Here is an 18,386-nt window from a genome sequence, read left to right as displayed (position 1 = left end):
AGACAGCTCTATAATGCAGTTGGAAAACAATTCACCACTCCATTACTTTACTGCCTTGACCAATTTATCTATTATATCCAAGCTTAATTTTCTTTCTTTTCTAATACTGAATTGGAGCTTGAAATCACCAGCAATTTTCAAGCATATTTCAGTGACTCTATTCTGATTCTTGCTGCCTGCTGGGATTTAAAACATAAAACTAATAAACAGCACTTGCAGCATTTGATTGGTTAAGCAGACTGCTGCAGAAAATAAATATAATTTTAAAACTGGGAAACAACTACCATCATGCCTTTCTGACATTTAACAGAAAACAACATGCCTCAGATTCAATTTTCTTTAGTCCTTTGAAATTGGCACAGCTCAATAATATAAAGGTATTGAGGGAACAGGCCTGCTGTCAAAACCTTAAACTCAAACCGTGAATCTCTGTAATGCATTACAACCTCTGAAAATTGTCCTCCGAGCATTTAAGCTACTACCCCATACACGTTTCTACATAGATCTCATGGAATAGAAACAAAGAGACTGGATTTAATGTACCTTCAGAGTCAACTAAGGCTGTAAGAACAAAATGATTTCAATTTAATAAACTCTATCATTCTTAGGCATACTGGTTTACAGCTTTTCTTTTGCTACTCATTTCCAGCCTACACAATGAAGATCATTTGCTAGGGATTAGCTTTCTTTAGCTACCTTGTGATAGGTACAGCATGGTAGAATAATTAACACATTCCTTGACTTTGTTATTAAACCTTGACAGCTTATGAATAAGAGTGACTAAAAGCATCAACTTGTTGAACCATGTTTTGATGCTGTATTTACAAAAAAGCTTTCCTTGGAAGTGCAATAGTCTTCATTACCTTCTTTGAAATAGTTGTCTCGGTTAAAACTTAAGCAGCACAAGCTGTCAAAATGACAGAGAACGACAGTCATTCTTACCAACCCAACCCATCTGGAAAGATATAAAATTAGAGTAAACAATTCAGTGTGGTTTCTTTGGTAGGATACAACAAAGGACTTCAAACTTAAATGAGACTGGTGTATCTATATTTTGTTGTCCTGGGTGACAGGTACATGGAGCCATTAGAATGTGCCATTTGACTTCATCATCCATTGATCTGATGATACAGATGACTAGAGTAGCAGGCATTATCAAAAGTCAATGCATATGAACCATTTTTTGCTTGCCTTTTAACACAATAAAAGAGTTTATAGAGGACTATCTTCTCCTTCACTCCCAACACTCTTTGGAGGCAATACAGGAGTGGGCAACATATTTTTCTTGTTCTTGATCTCCCAAAATAATTTTGGGGCACAAGAAAAAAAAACACAAGAGGCAATTTGGCAGTATTGGGCCCATGAGTAGTTAAAGGGAAGTACTTTATATGCTTCTGTGCACTTAAAAATGTGCAAAACTATAACAGAATTTCAGAAGTGCAAAAATAGATGATGGTCCAATTGCCCTTAGAAAACAGCCAATACTCAGAGGCAGTGCTTTTTTTGTAAAAGAAAAAGGTGCCGGAACTCCCACATGTCATACAAACCGCCTTGCCTACCCTACACAGTTCCATCCAAAAAAAGGTGCTGGAACTCCGTTCTGAGCGTTCTATGACAAAAAAAAGCCCTGCTCAGAGGTATCTTTGAGGAAGGGTCAAGGGTGGAAAGGAAAAGAATATCCTTCAGGTTACAGTATTGCTGACTGGCTAGAAACAGGCAATTCAGTCAAAGGCTTTAATAGCCTTAATCACCCACAGCTTTAATGACAATTTGGTAATATGAAATGCAGTCTAATTCCTTTGTTTTGAATCTTGCTTGTTTGCTGCCACTTGCTAGCTGGGATTCCTGTGTGATGGTTCAGCCTTTAACCACAGAGTTTGAAAAGAGAGGGTGTGTTTGCAGAACAAGACTTGAGGCTCATCTACACATCTTGCTTGCCCTAGTATGAGGACATCCCAAAGACAGCAACAAACATTGCCTTCAACCCATCCCAGTCACCACGAAAGGAATCTCCATGCATCTTCCCTTGTTCCATTTCCAAAGTAGTGATTTCCAGCTGTTGCCAGTGTTTGGTCTGGCTGCTGCATTTTAGCTTATTGAACAAGGTGGATAGGACTGTGCTGCTACTATGTTCTCTACTCCTCCAGCATCTACAGCTGCAACTCCATGTTTCCTCAGATCATATCTCACTTCTGGCACTCCTAGATTTTCATCAGACACAAAAAAATATAAGAATTTTGTGTGAGCTATGAAGATTCCACCCCTACTAAGTGAGGACCTGCCATCACCCTGTGGCTTATCAGGCAGTTGCAGCACTGGAAGAGGTGCCTCTGGTAAGTCTTTCCTCAACCTTGGTTCCATTTTTGGTATGTTGAAGTAACAGTAGGCAAGTGCTGGCCTTCAGTATATCCATCTTCCTCACAAGAGTTAAACTTTACACTGTGCTACCATTTGTGGATGGTTTTGTAGCACCAAACCCACACCTCAACAAAAGCAAGGAGTGACCACTAAAGGACAGCAGAAACTAAGAGTGAAACAATAGTTCTAACATTGTCCTTCATAGCAACACTCTTCCCTTCACAAACTTTGCATTAATGGCAGTATTTCATATGCTGGTGACTGGATAAACACAAGCTATATATATCCATACACAAACTCAACACACAGTGCACAGCTTCAGTGATCAATACATATTCCTAGTACATCCAGTAGGATATCCTTTTTAAATATTTAAATCCATAACATTAGGAGCTAGAAATTGCTATTAATCTTTGTATTTTCTTCTGGTTGACACCTGGAAAGTTTAAAAACAAACCAACAAAATTAAACTTTATAGTGAAAACTATTAATATGTAAAAAGCAAGGTTTCAATGATATATTGTTCCCATTATTCTTTTTATTTAAATTTATATGGCTGGCCAATTCACTTGTGGTTCTGGTGGCTAGCAATCAATTGAAATATTCATAAAAACAATTTCAAAACAATTATTCTTGCCCATACTATTTTTCTTTAAATAGTAGATTGCTTACTGGGTGTCAAGAATAAATTTGGCAAGTTTACTTGCAACTATTGAATTAGCAGCTGTGCTTAAACCAGTCCCAGAGAAAAAGCAATTGTCATTAACTAATTGCAAGAGCTATCACCTGAATTAGCTTATGCTCATTTTAAATGGAAAACAGATGGAATCTTAATTGGCTTGCTTTTAAAGGATCACTGCAATGGCCTTAAAATGTGAATGGATTTATGGGAGCCAAACAAAAGTAGGCTGGACTTTAACTTTTAGTTGTGTACAACTGTGCATATTTGTTTTATCCAGAAACAGACAGAAAACTACCCCTTTGATTGCACAAAATTATAATTAGGATTTTACAGAATAAGAAAAAATGGCCTGTTAAGCCAAAAGTCCCCAGCTTCTGGGCCATGGACTGGTACTGGTCTGTGGCCTGTTAGGTAAAGGTCTGTGGCTGCACAGCTGGAGATGAGCAGGAGGCAAGTGAACAAAGCTTCATTTGTATTTGTTGCCACTCCCCAGTGCCAGCATGGATGCCTCGGCTCCACCTCATATCATCAGGCATTAGATTCTCCTAGGAGTGCAAACCCTACTGTAAACTGCATATGTGAGGGATCTAGGTTGTGTGCTCCTCTTCCCTCCCACCCAGTCTGTGGCAAAATTGTTTTCCACGAAACTTGTCCCTGTTGCCCAAAAGATTGGGAAAATTAGACTGAAGAAAGCTCATTTGTTTCCATATTCTTTATTTTCAGCTGGATATAAACTCTTCCATTTTAAAAGTAAATTATTTGGTGGGGGGGCGGGAAAGCCAGTCTTCTTTTTGTGTAAATAAAAATATACCCATCACCAAATCTACTCCAGAAGTTTGTGTCAATAAGAACAAGATTTTGGGGAGGGAAAAAGACAGAAAATGGAGATTTTGTTGTTGCTCACAGGTTGGATTTCACACTAAATTTGGCAAGATGCATTCACATACAGAAATCAATTTAATATGAATAACATTTTCAGTTTGCTAATTTAAAAAGTAATTTTTAAAATATCTTGGATATTGAGAGAATATCAAAGATCATTAGACTTCCTAGCTGTCAAATTTTATTGCTCTGAGACTTTACGCAAGCAGAAAAATGAAATAAAAAGTAGTGATAGATAATTCAATACCTGGAATGTCTTCTTACTGAAATGTGCTGGTCAGATATTCAGTTCAAAAGCCTACTTGTGAGCCTTAGTTTATGTATAGACAGAAACATACATGGAAATCAGACAGATGTGGACATGTGCCTATAGGCAAGCATAATTTTTCATAGTGTCTACATGTCCCAAGTCAAAACTTTTCGCTCTAGATTTGTCAAGAATGACTCATTGAAAACAAATATATTAATAACACAGTAGCAAAATGGAGTTCTGGATTATGTTATTTCTTAAATGCTTAGGAAGAACAGAAGATACAGAGTCAAACAATATGGCTATAACATGGCAACCATCTGTTGCAAATTTAACAGTGAAAACTCACAAAAGACCTGGAATTCAAATCATGCATTGCCTCGTTTTGGTACTATTTGCAGTTAATATATCCTTGAAATGAGGGTAGTGGTTGCATTCTGTTCATCCTTCAATACATGTTAAAGAGGAAATATCAACAATTTACAATATTTTGCTCATAGCTTCTCCCATATGCAACAGAAACATCTGTTTAAACGATGAAAATCGGTGGCTTGGTATTATATTGAGTTATATGATAACATCTAATATCTAACAACACCATAAGGTGAATAAATAGAAGAAGTATGTGAAATGTAGCAGCAAATAATTATTCTGTGATTTAGCAAAAAACAAAAGCCAGAAAAATAAGAGAGGCAATATAGCATCTCATTAAAAACTTGTAAAAGGAAAACAGAAAAGGAATGCTACTTTTGCTAAAAGTAGTTTTCTTAGCATCTAACATACAGATAGTCCTCAGCATATGACCACAAATTTATGATGCTAAGTGAGAAATTTGTTAAGTGAGTTTTGCCCCATTTTATGACTTTTTTTGCCAGGTTTGTTAAATGAATCACTGCAGTTGTTAAATTAGTTACACAGTTGTTAAATGAATCTGGCTTCCCCATTGACTGTGTTTGTCAGAAGGTCGCAAAAGAGGATCACATGACCCTGGGACACTGTGATGATCATAAATATGAAGCACATGTCAAGCATCCGATTGTATATCATGTGATCATGGGGATGCTTGCAATGATCATAAGTATGAAAAATAGTCATAAGTCACTTTTTTTCAGTGCCATTGTTGTAGCTTTGAATGGTCACTAAATGAACTGTTGTACGTCGAGGACCACCTATATATACTTTTCCAGAAGACTGGGATATTTTTTTAATGTCTAGAGGATAAATTGAGCAACTGGTAAAAGCATAACACCTTACCATGCTTACAACATTTGAAGGAAGCATACTATATAAACTGAGAGTCTCCATATTTAAGTTTCTGAATAGTCTATAGCAGAGTTCCCCAACCTTTTAGGGTTGGTGGACTGGAGTAGGGGAAAGAAGGGATGGTTTTGTGGGGGTTGAACGTGAATGCCCATGTGAATGGGCAACACTTGCGCGAGTGGGACTGTGAATGCCCTAGATGACACTCATATGAGTGGGGCTGCAAAGTCCTGTGACACTAGCGCGAGTGGGGCTGCACCACACGTGCATGCACCAGCCAGCCACTCACGCAGCCTGGTGGCCAATGGGCCACAGCCCACAGGTTGGGAACCCCTGGTCTATGGGAATAGGATAATAAATTCTAGGGATTTTGTTTTGAGCTCAGAACTTTTGTTCCCACAGAGCAAGAGTACTTAATCTATTTTTGTTCTATTAGAATATTTGGAGGTGGCTGCGTCCCAATAAAACAAAACTCAAACTCGCTTGAGTATTCCACTATTCAACAGAACAAAACCTGAAAGTATCCAAATATTCAGACCATGGGAAACCATTCGAATTCAGAAATAACTGCCGCTTTCTTATTTTTTTACCCTGTGGCTACTTTGTGCATGTCTGTCTGCCATCCAGATGTACTGAATAACTACTGGTTTAAGATTATTAGTTTTCAAACATTTTTGAAAACAATAAACTAAACCATCACATACCACAGGAATACAGCTCTTTTTCTCACCCACTAAATCATTTAAATGCATTATCATCAAAGCGTTATTCTCAAATAGTGGTGCTTTGACTTTTTGAGCCCTCCCTATCTACATAAAAGACACATGGAATATGCCATGGGGGGGGGTAAACCCACTTAGGGTTAGGGTTAAGTCTCTATAAACTCAGACAGCAAAAATGGATGTTGCCGATTCACCAACGGATTCCTAGCACATCAGTGATCTTAGGAATACACAGGAACTGAATATGATTAAAAGAACAGATGATCCTTAGATATAACTAGACTTTTATAATGAAATATATGATTTAGAATTAAAATAGCTTTTTTTCTGTTTGATATGGGAAATATGAAAGTAGGATGGGTATAAAACCTTTAGCTATATAAATGTACTCAATATTAAGAAAATCATATCTGACAAAGATACTTCAAATATTGATGGGAAATCAAACTTTAAATCAAACTTATCCTGAAAAACAGGATATTGTTTTCTGACTTGATATTGTTATTTGTATAATATTAGTAAAATATGATGATGATGTTTATATTTAACTTTGTATACGTCAATAGTTCCAAGAATTACAACTGTGTAATGAGGGGGAAATGGAAAAAAATTATGGGGAAGAAAGGAGGATCAGGGGAAAAATACTGGATTGTGCAGTAGTGAACAGATTTATATTGAAGAAGTTAATGTTAAATATGTGAACAAAGACATTGGGGGGGGGCAAACCCACTTAGGATTAGGGCTAGATCTCCATAAACCCATAAAATAGTGTATGTCATCAACTGATTCATAGCACATTGGTGTGCTGAGGATTGCACTGAGTCTTTGAGCCCACCCTATGTATGTTTCCTCTTCTCATGAAACTGAGAAAACTCAGTCAATAGCAGCTGCTTATATATTAGGCAAGATAGGATGTCTTCTTTTTGAACAAAGAAAACAAGACCCAACATTTTATGTTTCACACAGCATTGTTACAAAATTGGCACATATTGCAATGACACTCCCAAATGCTTCTCCGGATGTCAGTCCCAGGCACGTCAGGAAGAGAGTTAGTCAATGGCTCTGAGGCAGGGGCTGTGAGTCCAAGTGAGGGGGAGTGGTTGATGGGAGAGAAACTGGATGAGCAGCTGACTGAGTGATTTGGCTAAAGCACAGCTGTAGCAGGACAGCCATGAAGCTTCAGGTGGGGAAAGCACACAGCTGCAAGCCAGTGATGAGGAAGAGGAACTGCCTTCTGCATCTGATCTGACAACACATAGGGCAGAGAAGACAGGTGCAGTGAAGATTAGCCTGATTACTTGCAAGAAGACAGCATCGTCTCTCTTGATGGACTGCACCAGCAGACAGATGGTGGTGATGCTGGGAATGTGTTCATTTCCTAGCTATGTGTTTCCTAGTCTTTGTGATTCCTGTCTTGCTTTGGTTTTGACACCCTGCCTTGACTTTGGATCATGCCTTGTGAACCCCCTTGTGTTGTGGATTTCATTTTGACTGGTGGGTTTATCTTGTTTGGGAAACCTTTAAGTGCCTTGTAGACTCATTGACTATTGCTCTTTGAACTAGCATTGTTCTACTTTTGGCTGAACTTAATTGGGACACTTCTGGGTTTGGGGTGAAGGGAACTGCTGGGGAATATTAATAAACCATTAAACCATTGTTATGTGTACATGTGAGTGGGACAGCACACATTTTACCTAATTATGTAAATAAAAATGTTAATTTTAAGAACACTCAAAAGAGTTTGAATCATTTTGCATTTCATTTTGCAAAACCATTGATCCATACATTTATCTAGCAATATGTTATATCCAGTTTTTTTCCACCCATTTTACCATACACAGTTTGAAAAAAAACTTTTACAAAATGATATATGATTGGTATTTGACTCCAGATAGATTAACAAAAATATATACAGGGATTTCTAACAAGTATTACAAATAAAATCAAAATCCAGGTAAATTTTATATGTAAATAGGTTAAATCATACTGAATAAATATAATGCAGATATTTAAGACTGGAAGCCATTTTTGGATTTTCTACATGTTAAATACACTAAGAAGAGAGATTTCAAGATTAGTGTAATGTTTGGTGTAACCTGTTGACTTTTTTTACATGTACATGTGTTTAGATGTTTGATTATTAGACAGACTTCCTAATCTGGAATATTTGTTTATTCAGTATAGTATTTTTGTTAAGGATGGGAAAACTTATAACTATTTATAGACGTGTTATGTAAGGGGAGGATAACCTATCATTTATTTATTTTTTACTTTCAGCAGCCAGCCTGGGAGGAATTTTTTTAATATTTAAAGTTAAATCTATTTGACATTTGGGTTCCTATTTTTTGTACATAATTTTTTTTGTTAGTATTGGATGTTCATTTTTTTCCATTTTGTATTGATAAAAAGATAAATGTTAAAAAAAGGGTTTGAGTCAAACACATTTTGCATAATTGTTTTATTGTGGTGTAAGTCTACACATCTTGCCTGAAGTTAAACTATAAATGGGAGCAAAATGAGAAATAATATAAATATTATCTAATAAAAAAACCAAAACCCCAAACTTTTTTCACCTTGCCTTATTCTGCCTAGAGTGGCAAAAATTAGTTTTGGGGTGGGGGACAGGTGTGTGTGGGTAATAGATATTTGCTTTCCTCTATTGAAAATCATGCCCTTTAACCAACAACTCTATCGCTATATTTTCATCAAATTTATTCTAGACACCTACTCCAGCAGGCTCTGGGCAGTTTACAAAATGTAATATTAAACTAAAATAATTTACAACATAAGCAGAAGAGTCCAGTGTAATAAAAAAAACCACCATTAAAACAATGGTTAGAAAACCTTATATGGAAAGTAAAATCCATGTTTTGTGTATTTCCCGATCAGCAATCCCACCTGGATAAATTGTGTTCTACCCAGAGTTGAGAGTCGGGTAACATACACGTTTACAACATTAGTTGTGCGAGCGTTTGGATAGAGAGAGAAACTTGCGCTTACCCTGGAGTAAACCCATATTTTCGGCAATGATATAACAACACGCAGGGTTTTGGGGGACAAAATAAAAAGAGCCTTACTATTGCACAAGACCACTTGCCTCGCTTAACAAATTCCCAAACCCTTAACTCGCGGCGTAACAGCATCCTTATATCCATATTTTTATGGCCACGCCCCACTCTGATTAGGCCAATAGGAAACTAGAGGGGCGAGGCGTCTGTGCTTGCGACTCTGCCGCGGAAGCACTGCCCCCGTTTCTTCTTCCTGAGTGGTTCGCTATTTTCTCATCCGTTTCTGTTGCCGCCGCCTTTGCCGCCATCGTCGGATCCGTCCAGCCTCAAATCCCGGGCATTTTCCTGGGATCTGGACTCTCGGCTGCTGGCTGGAGCGGTGACGATTTGAAAAGAGCTTCTCTGCCTGGCAAAACACAGATTAATGGTAATCATAATTCCCCATCCAACCCGCTTATACTTTACAGGTTTATCCGCATTACAGAGATGTCAACATCATTGTCCCGTTTCCCATGTCTAGTGGTCCATAACCATACCGCACTTGGGATGCTTCTACATCCACCCATTTCAGAGAGCGACAGATTCTGATACACCCTCATTGTGCCATCGTCGGGTTATTTAACCCGCCTTACCGGATCTCGCATTGCTTTGCTTCGAAGAAATCATCCCAACGTGAACTCCAAGCTCATCCCCTAAAATCAAGAGAATGTCAGCACACAAATGGATACCTCATGCATGATTATCTACACTTGGGAGGAAGTCTTACTGGGCTGGATAGGACTTGCTCCAAATTTAGCTTTGCCCCTCTTGTAAGAAAATGGGTACATTATACAAGTTGCTGGTTGATGGCAGCAGGTGGCAGTGACTAGTCAAAGATGGCTGATTTGGGAAAAGCTAAACAGGATTAAGCTTGATTAAGACTTGGATGGGAAATCAGCCCCTAAGTCAGAATGGTAATATCTCCAAAGAAGGCAAGGGCAAATTACTAGTATATTGCAGCCACCACCCATCCCCTTCCCAAACATGTATGTGTCACAGTAATGACCAGGAAGCAAACTCAGATCTTAGTAAGAGTTTACTATTTCATATTAAGTAGGTTCACAAAGAATTCTCTTTTGGTGGTTATGGTTATATGGCTTTACTCAAATATGAATTTCATTCAGTGAAATTACTATTGTCTTACTGAGGTTTTTATTCTCTTGTTAAGTGAATACTTTTTGTACTACATGTCTCTTCTGCTTCTGTAATTCCTGTCAATTGGGGAAGGCTGTAGTAAAAAGAGATGACAGCTCCAAATGATGTTCCTATAAAATTCCTCAATCTTGTATGAAATTTTTGCTCATTTAGGATATACAGTACAGCAAATCTTAAGCAAAAGTTTGTGGGTGTACTCTAGCTGTATCCATGGCTGCAAAAACAATTAGATTATGCTCTAATTGTTTCCCAGCCAGAGGCAAAGGAAAAGTGGGATCATATATCCCAGTTATTGTTATTACATATTCAGTACAATTTTTAGAGGAGGGGATGTCCTTTTTTCCATTTAGTAGTTACAAATGGGCAGATTTTGATAGCTGATAAGTGAAATCAAGTAATTTTAATTATTATTAGATTTTCCCCCCACCTTTTATATTTATTTCAAGGTGGCAAACATAACTAAAATTCCTGCCTCCTATTTTTCCCACAACAACAACCCTGTGTGATGGGTTGGGCTGAGAGAGAGTGTGTCTGGCCCAAAGTCACCCGTTGGACTTCATGCCCAAGAGTGGCTGAGAATTCATATCTCCTGATTTCTAGGCCAGCACTTTAACTATTATACCAAACAGGCTCTCTTAATAATTAATGAACAATATATTTATAAAAAATGCAAAATAATAAAAATAATTATGCTGACTTCAAAAAATAAATTGGCTATTGGTGGAAAGGAACCTCAAATTCTACTTTAATAAATGAAAAGAGGCACAAGCAATCTTTTTTTGGGATTCCTCCCTATTAACCAGGTAAGAAAAGTGGATATTCTAATAGTATCTGTGACATGTTTGGGGACAACCTACATTTTTCATGTACTTGTTAGGCAAAATTTAAAAGTGTTGCTTAAGAGTCCAAGTTTGTAAACATTTGGTATTTTAGACATTATGAAGCAATAAGTAAATTCATAGAATTTTGGCTTAACATTACATGCGAACTACATCAATTATACTAGTAGGCAACATTTTTATTTCCATTCTTTTGCTCTGAAGTTGGGGACATGGTTCCTCTTTTGCCTTATGTTCCCTTGCTGCAGAAGGAGGTGGAATATATGAGTCTAGAAACAGTTCATCCTTATGACTTCCTTTTTAATCTTTAGGGTATTGTTTGCCTTCTATGTTTACACACGTTATCTTTAATTCTTTACTTCATTTTTATATGTAAAGGATTACAAATAATTTATAGCATAAGGCAATGAAATATAACCACATGATAAATTGAAACCCATACGACTTTAAAGTTATTATTATAACTCTTCAATATGTGTCATACATTCAACTGTTGTCTGAAGCAGTAAGCATTCTGTCCTGAAGAATCATTTTCTTTAATACCAAAAAAGATTGCTATATGGAATTCTTAGACAGGATGTTCCAGAGAATGGGGCCATAAATGAAAAACTGTAATTTCTAAGTCGCTCTCATCTGACTCTAATAAGGGGTAGAATGTAGACTTTCAACCTCCCCACGCAGAATTTACAGACCAACACATTGATTGTGTTTACTTCATAACTGGTTAATAAGATCTTTCAGGTTAGATCACTCATATTTTGCTTTGGGTTTCTTTCTGTAGATGTCTCATTTTTCTACTGAAGATGAAGCTCTCTTGCAACCTATGCTCAGACAGTTATTGCAAAGTGTCAAAGAAAAAATCACAGGAGCACCATCCGTAGAATGTGCTGAGGAGATTCTACTCCATTTGGAAGAAACAGATGAGAACTTTCATAAGTAATTTGTTTACATGATTTTGTGACATTGTGATAATTTTAAAAGGGAAACTCTTCCTTCGGAACTCTTCCTTAGTGGTTAAGGCACCAAGCTAGAAACCAGAAACCCAGGAATTCTAATCCTGCTTTAGATACAAAGCCAGAATAACCTTGGGTTGTTCATTCTTTCTCAGCCCTGGTAAGCAGGCAAGGGCAAACCACTTCTGAAATCTTGCCAAGAAAACAGCAAGACTCCATAATTCTTGTAAATAATGTTCCTAATAGATACTAATTGCAATATTTCAAGCTTTGGAATATGGCATCCAGTGGGTCCTTGTATTTACTTCTTCTGTTATTCCAACCATCAGATTCTCCAAGCCAGTGGTCCCCAACTTTGTGGCTTGGCAGCCCAGTTGGGTCAGGGAGGGGAACTGGGCCACGCGAGCAGTGGGCTGGTATGAATTCACGGGCTGCCATGCATGCATGCAGCTCAACTGGCGCGCATGTGTGCAATTGCCTGCTGGCTCGTCGTTTGCACAAGTTGAGCTACATGCACACCCACACTCTGGTCAGCCACTCATGTCCTAATTCCGAATAGGCCACAGCCCGGTTGTGGACTGCGGCCCAGAGGTTGGGGACCCCTGCTTTAAACATTCATTTTCTTTAATTAGTGAAAAAGACATTCAACATTTTCAGTTGATATACAGGTTTAAAATGCTATTTGATGTTTAAATTTAATGTCTAGTTTCACTTCATCTCTGAAATTCTTCCAAAATGTTCATATACTCCTTACCATAGTTATGGAATATTCTTATACTTGCTTGATGAAATATATTTATTATAAAAACAAATTAATATTAAGCATAACATTTTATATTTTAATTGTTATTACAGCTATGAATTTGTAAAGTATCTTAGAGAATATATAAGTAACATCTTGGGATCCGTAATAGAAGAAGAAACTGAAAAATGTACCTCAGCCCAAAATCAGGGGGAAGTTTCAAATTATGACACTCTGGTACAGCATGTTACTAAAAAGACCCGGGAATCAAAGGAGTAAGTATATGTACAAACATATTGAAAACTCAATTTCCAAAAGACAATGCCTAATTACAGGTAGTACTCAACTTACACCCACAATTGAGCCAAAATTTATGTTGCCAAGTGAGAAATTTGTTAAGTGAGTTGCCCCATTTTATGACTTTTCTTGCCACATATGTTAAGTGAATCAGTGCAGTTGTTAAATTAGTAACACAGTTGTTAAGAGAATCTTGTTTCCCTATTGACTTGATCAAGTGATCCCAGGGCACTGCAGCTGTCATAAATATGAGTCAGTTGTCAAACTTCCAAATGTAAATCACGTGACCATAAGTCATAAGTGTGAGAAATGGTCATAAGTCACTTTTTCATTGCAATTGTAACAGCACTAAGTGAACTGTTGTAAGTCAAGGACTCCCTGTAAATTATTACTCTTCTTGTTTTTGAGTTTGAGTGCTTGATAACCTGTTTTTTCCCCCTGAATCTTGTAATGACTCTGAAAAATTTATTTCTGCTTTCTTCTTCTTTGCCGTGTTTCAGATTATTGTTGGTTTTACATATTTGAAGAAAGCTGCCTATTTTCAAATAAATATGTAGCTCCCTATTTCATACATACTCTCTCTCTCTCTCTCTCTCTCTCTCTCTCTCTCTCTCTCACACACACACACACACACACACACACACACATATGTATATATATTCACATATATACGTATGTGCTATATATATGTATTATATTGGCTTAATACTTCTGTGTTTTCAAAATAAGCACAGGTAGGAACTACTGAAAAGTGACAGGGTCTTTTGCCTTTAAACTTTCCATTATGCAACACGATGCTTTTTGGCACTGAACAAAGGATTGGTATTGATTGCTAAAATGGCCCCATACCGGTTTACGATTCTATCCCCGTTTTCTCTAAAGCAAATTCCGATATTCAGCTTCACTCTTCTTTATTACATAAAATACCTCTAGGAAAAGCAGAGTGAGAAATATAGTTAGTTTGTGCTATACAAGATTCCTCCCAAATAGTAGTACAAAGGAACAATATGTTCTGAATACAATCTCCACAGGGTTGTTAAGGAAGGATAAAAAAATGTCTTTGAAAAATAACCGAGAAGGAAAAAAAACTAAAGCTGACTACTAATTTTTCAATATTAAAGTTTTGCCTGTCCTAACCATTCTATAGCGCAGAATACCTTACTATAAAGAAGGCGGCATACAAAACTGGATCTGTACATTTTTTTAATAGTCAAACATATTTTTTTACTCAAAGGCAGATTTATGAAGAAAGGACATCTGATAAGACTACAGGTAGTCCTCGACTTAACAACAGTTCATTTAGTGACAGTTCAAAGTTGCAACGGCACGGAAAAAAATGATTTATGAATGTTTTTCATACTTACAACCAGTGCCGCATCTCCATGGTTACATGATCAAAATTGGATGCTTGGCAACTGACTCATATCTATGATAGTTGCAGTGTTCTGGGGTCATGTGATCAACTTTTGTGACTTTCTGATAAGCCAAGTCAAGGGGGAAGCCAGATTCACTTAACAACCATATTACTAATTTAAGAACTGCAGTGATTCACTTAACAACTGTGGCAAGCAGAATCCTTCCGAGGTAGGTAAAATGAGGACCCAGATTGTTGGGGGCAATAAGCTGACTTTGTAATAATGCCGCTTGGGGGGGGGTGAAAGCCCTAATAAGCAGGCATATACATAGAATGAAGGCTACTGCTAAGCACATTGATTTGTGCTTAGATTGTAAGCCGCCCTGAGTCTTCGGAGAAGGGCGGGATATAAATGGGATTTTTTTAAAAAAATGTCTTGCTTAGCCACAGAAATGTTGGGCTTAGTTGTGGTCATAAGTACCTATTTGTACTAGGTGAGATTTTCATTACTGAGGATAATGTTAATAGATGTGCTGTTGTTTTTGTGAGCTTAGCAATACCATGCCCAAATTAGTACTTTTGCACACATAGATAATCTTTCGTTTGGAATTTAGATTTTATGGTTTTGGCAATATATGGCAGCCATTTAAAAATTGGAACTGTATTATATGTTACTTATATGTAAGGGTGTAGGTCTATAGATATGTTGTGTATAGTATGTTTTAAATGTGTGTTACGTATGTGTACACTTGAGAGCAAGCAACTGTATTTCATTTTTAATGTGTGCCATTGTGCCCACAGGAAAAAAAATAACAATAAAGGTTATCTAATCTATTACAAATTGCCACATCTGTTAACAGAAAGAAAACAAATATGCTTAATGAAATGGGTTCCCCCCCCAACATGGCAGGAAACATTTATGGCAGACAATGTATAATGGGAAATATTGTTTTTAATAAAATCTCAGATAAAACTGGCAGGCAGCCGTTCATATGATGGAAAGGCAGAAATACCAAAGCGTAAAAGGAACCCTGTGCAGGAACGTTCAATGTCCAACTCTAATAATGAGATCAATCTTGCAAATGTTTTAGTGGTTAATTGCAGTGATACGTGGATGGCCACGTTCTGTAAAAGGAAATTAGAAATGTCATTGTGAAAAAACTCTGTTACTTAATCAGAACTTAATTGCTTTTATAAATTAGCATGGGGCCTGCTGTATTTTTAATAAGCCATTTATTTACATTCAGGAATTGAGCCAGTTCTTTTTCATTTTTTTTTCTTTTTAATTGAAGAATTCAATCCTTAAAAAGCATAAATATTGTTTCCCCTTCTAGTCATGAAGGATCCATACCTGTATGAGGGCCTGTAATTATACAATATCCAAAGCAAATCCTAAAGCCTCTAAATATATTTTTGCAATTTTTAATTCCTTCCTTCCTTCCTCCCTCCCACTTCCTCCTTCCCTCCTATTTTGTGCTTGAAATGGTATGAAATATCTCAAGCCTTCTGTTCATCTTATTTCACAAACTTCTGTGGCAATGTCTTATGTTTACATAATATCACCAGAATTATGCATGTGTTGTGCATTCATACATTTCTCCTTGGTTTAGTAACACAACACACCGTTCTAAGAGGTGGAAATCTTGTTTAGGGAAATGCATAACTAACAGCATTAGAATCTGCTAGAGCATAAAAATACGGTTGTAATCACAAGCTGATATAAACAGTAATCCCAACCAAAACGCACAGATGATTACCAATCGGGTTTCAGGCCTGGGTACAGCACGGAGACGGCATTGGTCGCACTGGTGAATGATCTCTGGCGGGCTCGGGACAGGGGTTGCTCCTCTGTCCTAGTTCTATTAGATCTCTCAGTGGCTTTTGATACCATTGATCATGGTATCCTATTGCGGCGTCTCTTGGGGTTGGGAATGGGAGGCACTGTCTTGCAGTGGTTCTCCTCCTATCTCCTGGGCCGCTCGCAATCGGTGTTGATGAGAGGGCAGAGGTCTGCCCTGAGGCCTCTCGTTTGTGGAGTTCCTCAGGTCGGTTCTCTCTCCCCTCCTGTTCAACATCTATTCTGTAACAGCCTGCTACTGGCCCTGCAGAAAAGGCAGGGACAACCCCTTTTACAAGAAGGCAAGAGGCTGGAATTAAGCCTGCCAAATTTATGAATACAAAAACAAACAGAACAAGACACGAACCAAGAAACAGGAGCTTTTCAAGCGGTTGCCTTCACCAAACCAGCCCTCCCACGCATTCCCCTTTTATACATTTCAGGGCGTGGCTTCTCTCTGCCTCCTTCCAAGGTGCCCCATTGCCTTCCTCTGTTTACTCCTGATTGACTGCCTCCTGCGTCAGGCATCCTTGAAGAGGGCCAGCTGTGGGTCATCTTCATCCACGCTGTCAGGCTTACACAGCTGGGTCTCTGTCGTGACCAGGTGGGAGGGGCCTGGCTGAGGGCTCTGCGGAGCCTTAAGGCCATCATCAGCAAGCTCTTCAACACCCTCCTCCTCCTCCTCCTCCTCTGAGTCGTCCGACCCAACTGCCGAACCCACAGGCTGACCCTGAATCACAACAACATCTATATGAAGCCGCTGGGCGAGAACATTCGTGGTTTCGGGGTGGGGTATCATCAGTACGCTGATGATACCCAACTCTTTTTCTCCACCCCGAACCAACCCAGTGATGCCCTTGCCGTGATGTCCCGTTGCCTGGAGGCGGTCCAGGTCTGGATGGGAAGAAACAGGCTTCATCTCAATCCTGCCAAGACTGAGTGGCTGTGCATACCGGCATCTCAGACTAACCAGTCTATTCCATCTTTAATGATGGGGGGTGAGGTGTTGCCCCCCGTCGATAGGGCTCACAACTTGGGTGTCCTCCTGGATTCACAGCTCAGTTTTGAAGACCATATAGGAGCCGTGACCAGGGGGGCCTTTGCCCAGGTTCGCCTGTTGCACCAGTTGCGGCCCTACCTGGACCGAGATGCCCTGCGCACAGTCACTCATGCGCTCATGACCTCCCGATTGGACTACTGCAACGCTCTCTACATGGGGCTGCCCTTGAGGACCACCCGGAGGCTTAAGCTGGTGCAGAATGCAGCCTCGCGGGTTGTGATGGGGGTTTCCCGATACTCCCACATAACACCTCTGCTCCGCAAGCTGCATTGGCTTCCGGTTGCCCTCTGGGTGAGATTCAAGGTGCTGGTGATGACCTATAAAGCCCTAAATGGCTTGGGTCCGGGATATCTGAGGGAATACCTGCTGCCGGCATCAAGCTCCCTTCGTCCTGTGCGCTCACACAGGGAGGGTCTTCTCAGGGTACCGCCGGTAAAAGTTTGCCGGCGGACAATACCCAGGGGGAGGGCCTTCTCTTTGGGTGCGCCTGCCCTTTGGAACCAGCTGCCTGTAGAGCTTAGGACTGCCCCTGACCTTCTCTCATTCCGCCGGGACCTGAAGACCTGGCTCTTTGAGCTTTCGGGCCTGGACTATTAATTGGGGTTTTAATTGGATTCTAATTGGGATTTTATTTATTCAAGGTTAATGTAATCATTTTAATTGTTTTTAATTTTTGTAATTTGTTGTATTGTTTTTAAAAAACCTTGTGAACTGCCCTGAGTCCTATGGGAGAAGGGCGGTATATAAGTTTAATAAATATAATATAATGTAAATATAATATTACAAGAGCTTTTTTTTTAATCCCATTTATATCCCGCCCTTCTCCGAAGACTCAGGGCGGCTTACAATCTAAAGCACAATGTGCTTAGCAATAGCCTTCATTCTATGTATATACCTGCTTATTAGGGCTTTCCCCCCCCCAAGTGGCATTTTTACAAAGTCAGCTTA

General features: G+C 38.8%; 1 protein-coding gene across 1 annotated transcript in view; it reads left to right on the top strand.

Annotated features, from left to right (window-relative positions):
• The first annotated feature begins 8,190 nt into the window (after nucleotides 1-8,190).
• Nucleotides 8,191-18,386, top strand: part of TBC1D32 (TBC1 domain family member 32) — a 102,782-nt gene continuing 92,586 nt past the window's right edge. The window contains exons 1-3 of the mRNA XM_083350183.1: nucleotides 8,191-9,589; nucleotides 11,977-12,131; nucleotides 13,004-13,165. Coding sequence (XP_083206309.1) covers nucleotides 9,587-9,589; nucleotides 11,977-12,131; nucleotides 13,004-13,165 — 320 coding nt within the window. The 5' untranslated portion in view covers nucleotides 8,191-9,586. The remainder of the gene's footprint in view (nucleotides 9,590-11,976; nucleotides 12,132-13,003; nucleotides 13,166-18,386) is intronic.

Source organism: Vipera ursinii (assembly GCF_947247035.1).
Source record: "Vipera ursinii genome assembly, chromosome: 1".
Lineage (NCBI taxonomy): Eukaryota > Metazoa > Chordata > Lepidosauria > Squamata > Viperidae > Vipera > Vipera ursinii.
This window is presented reverse-complemented; position numbering and strand designations above follow the sequence as displayed.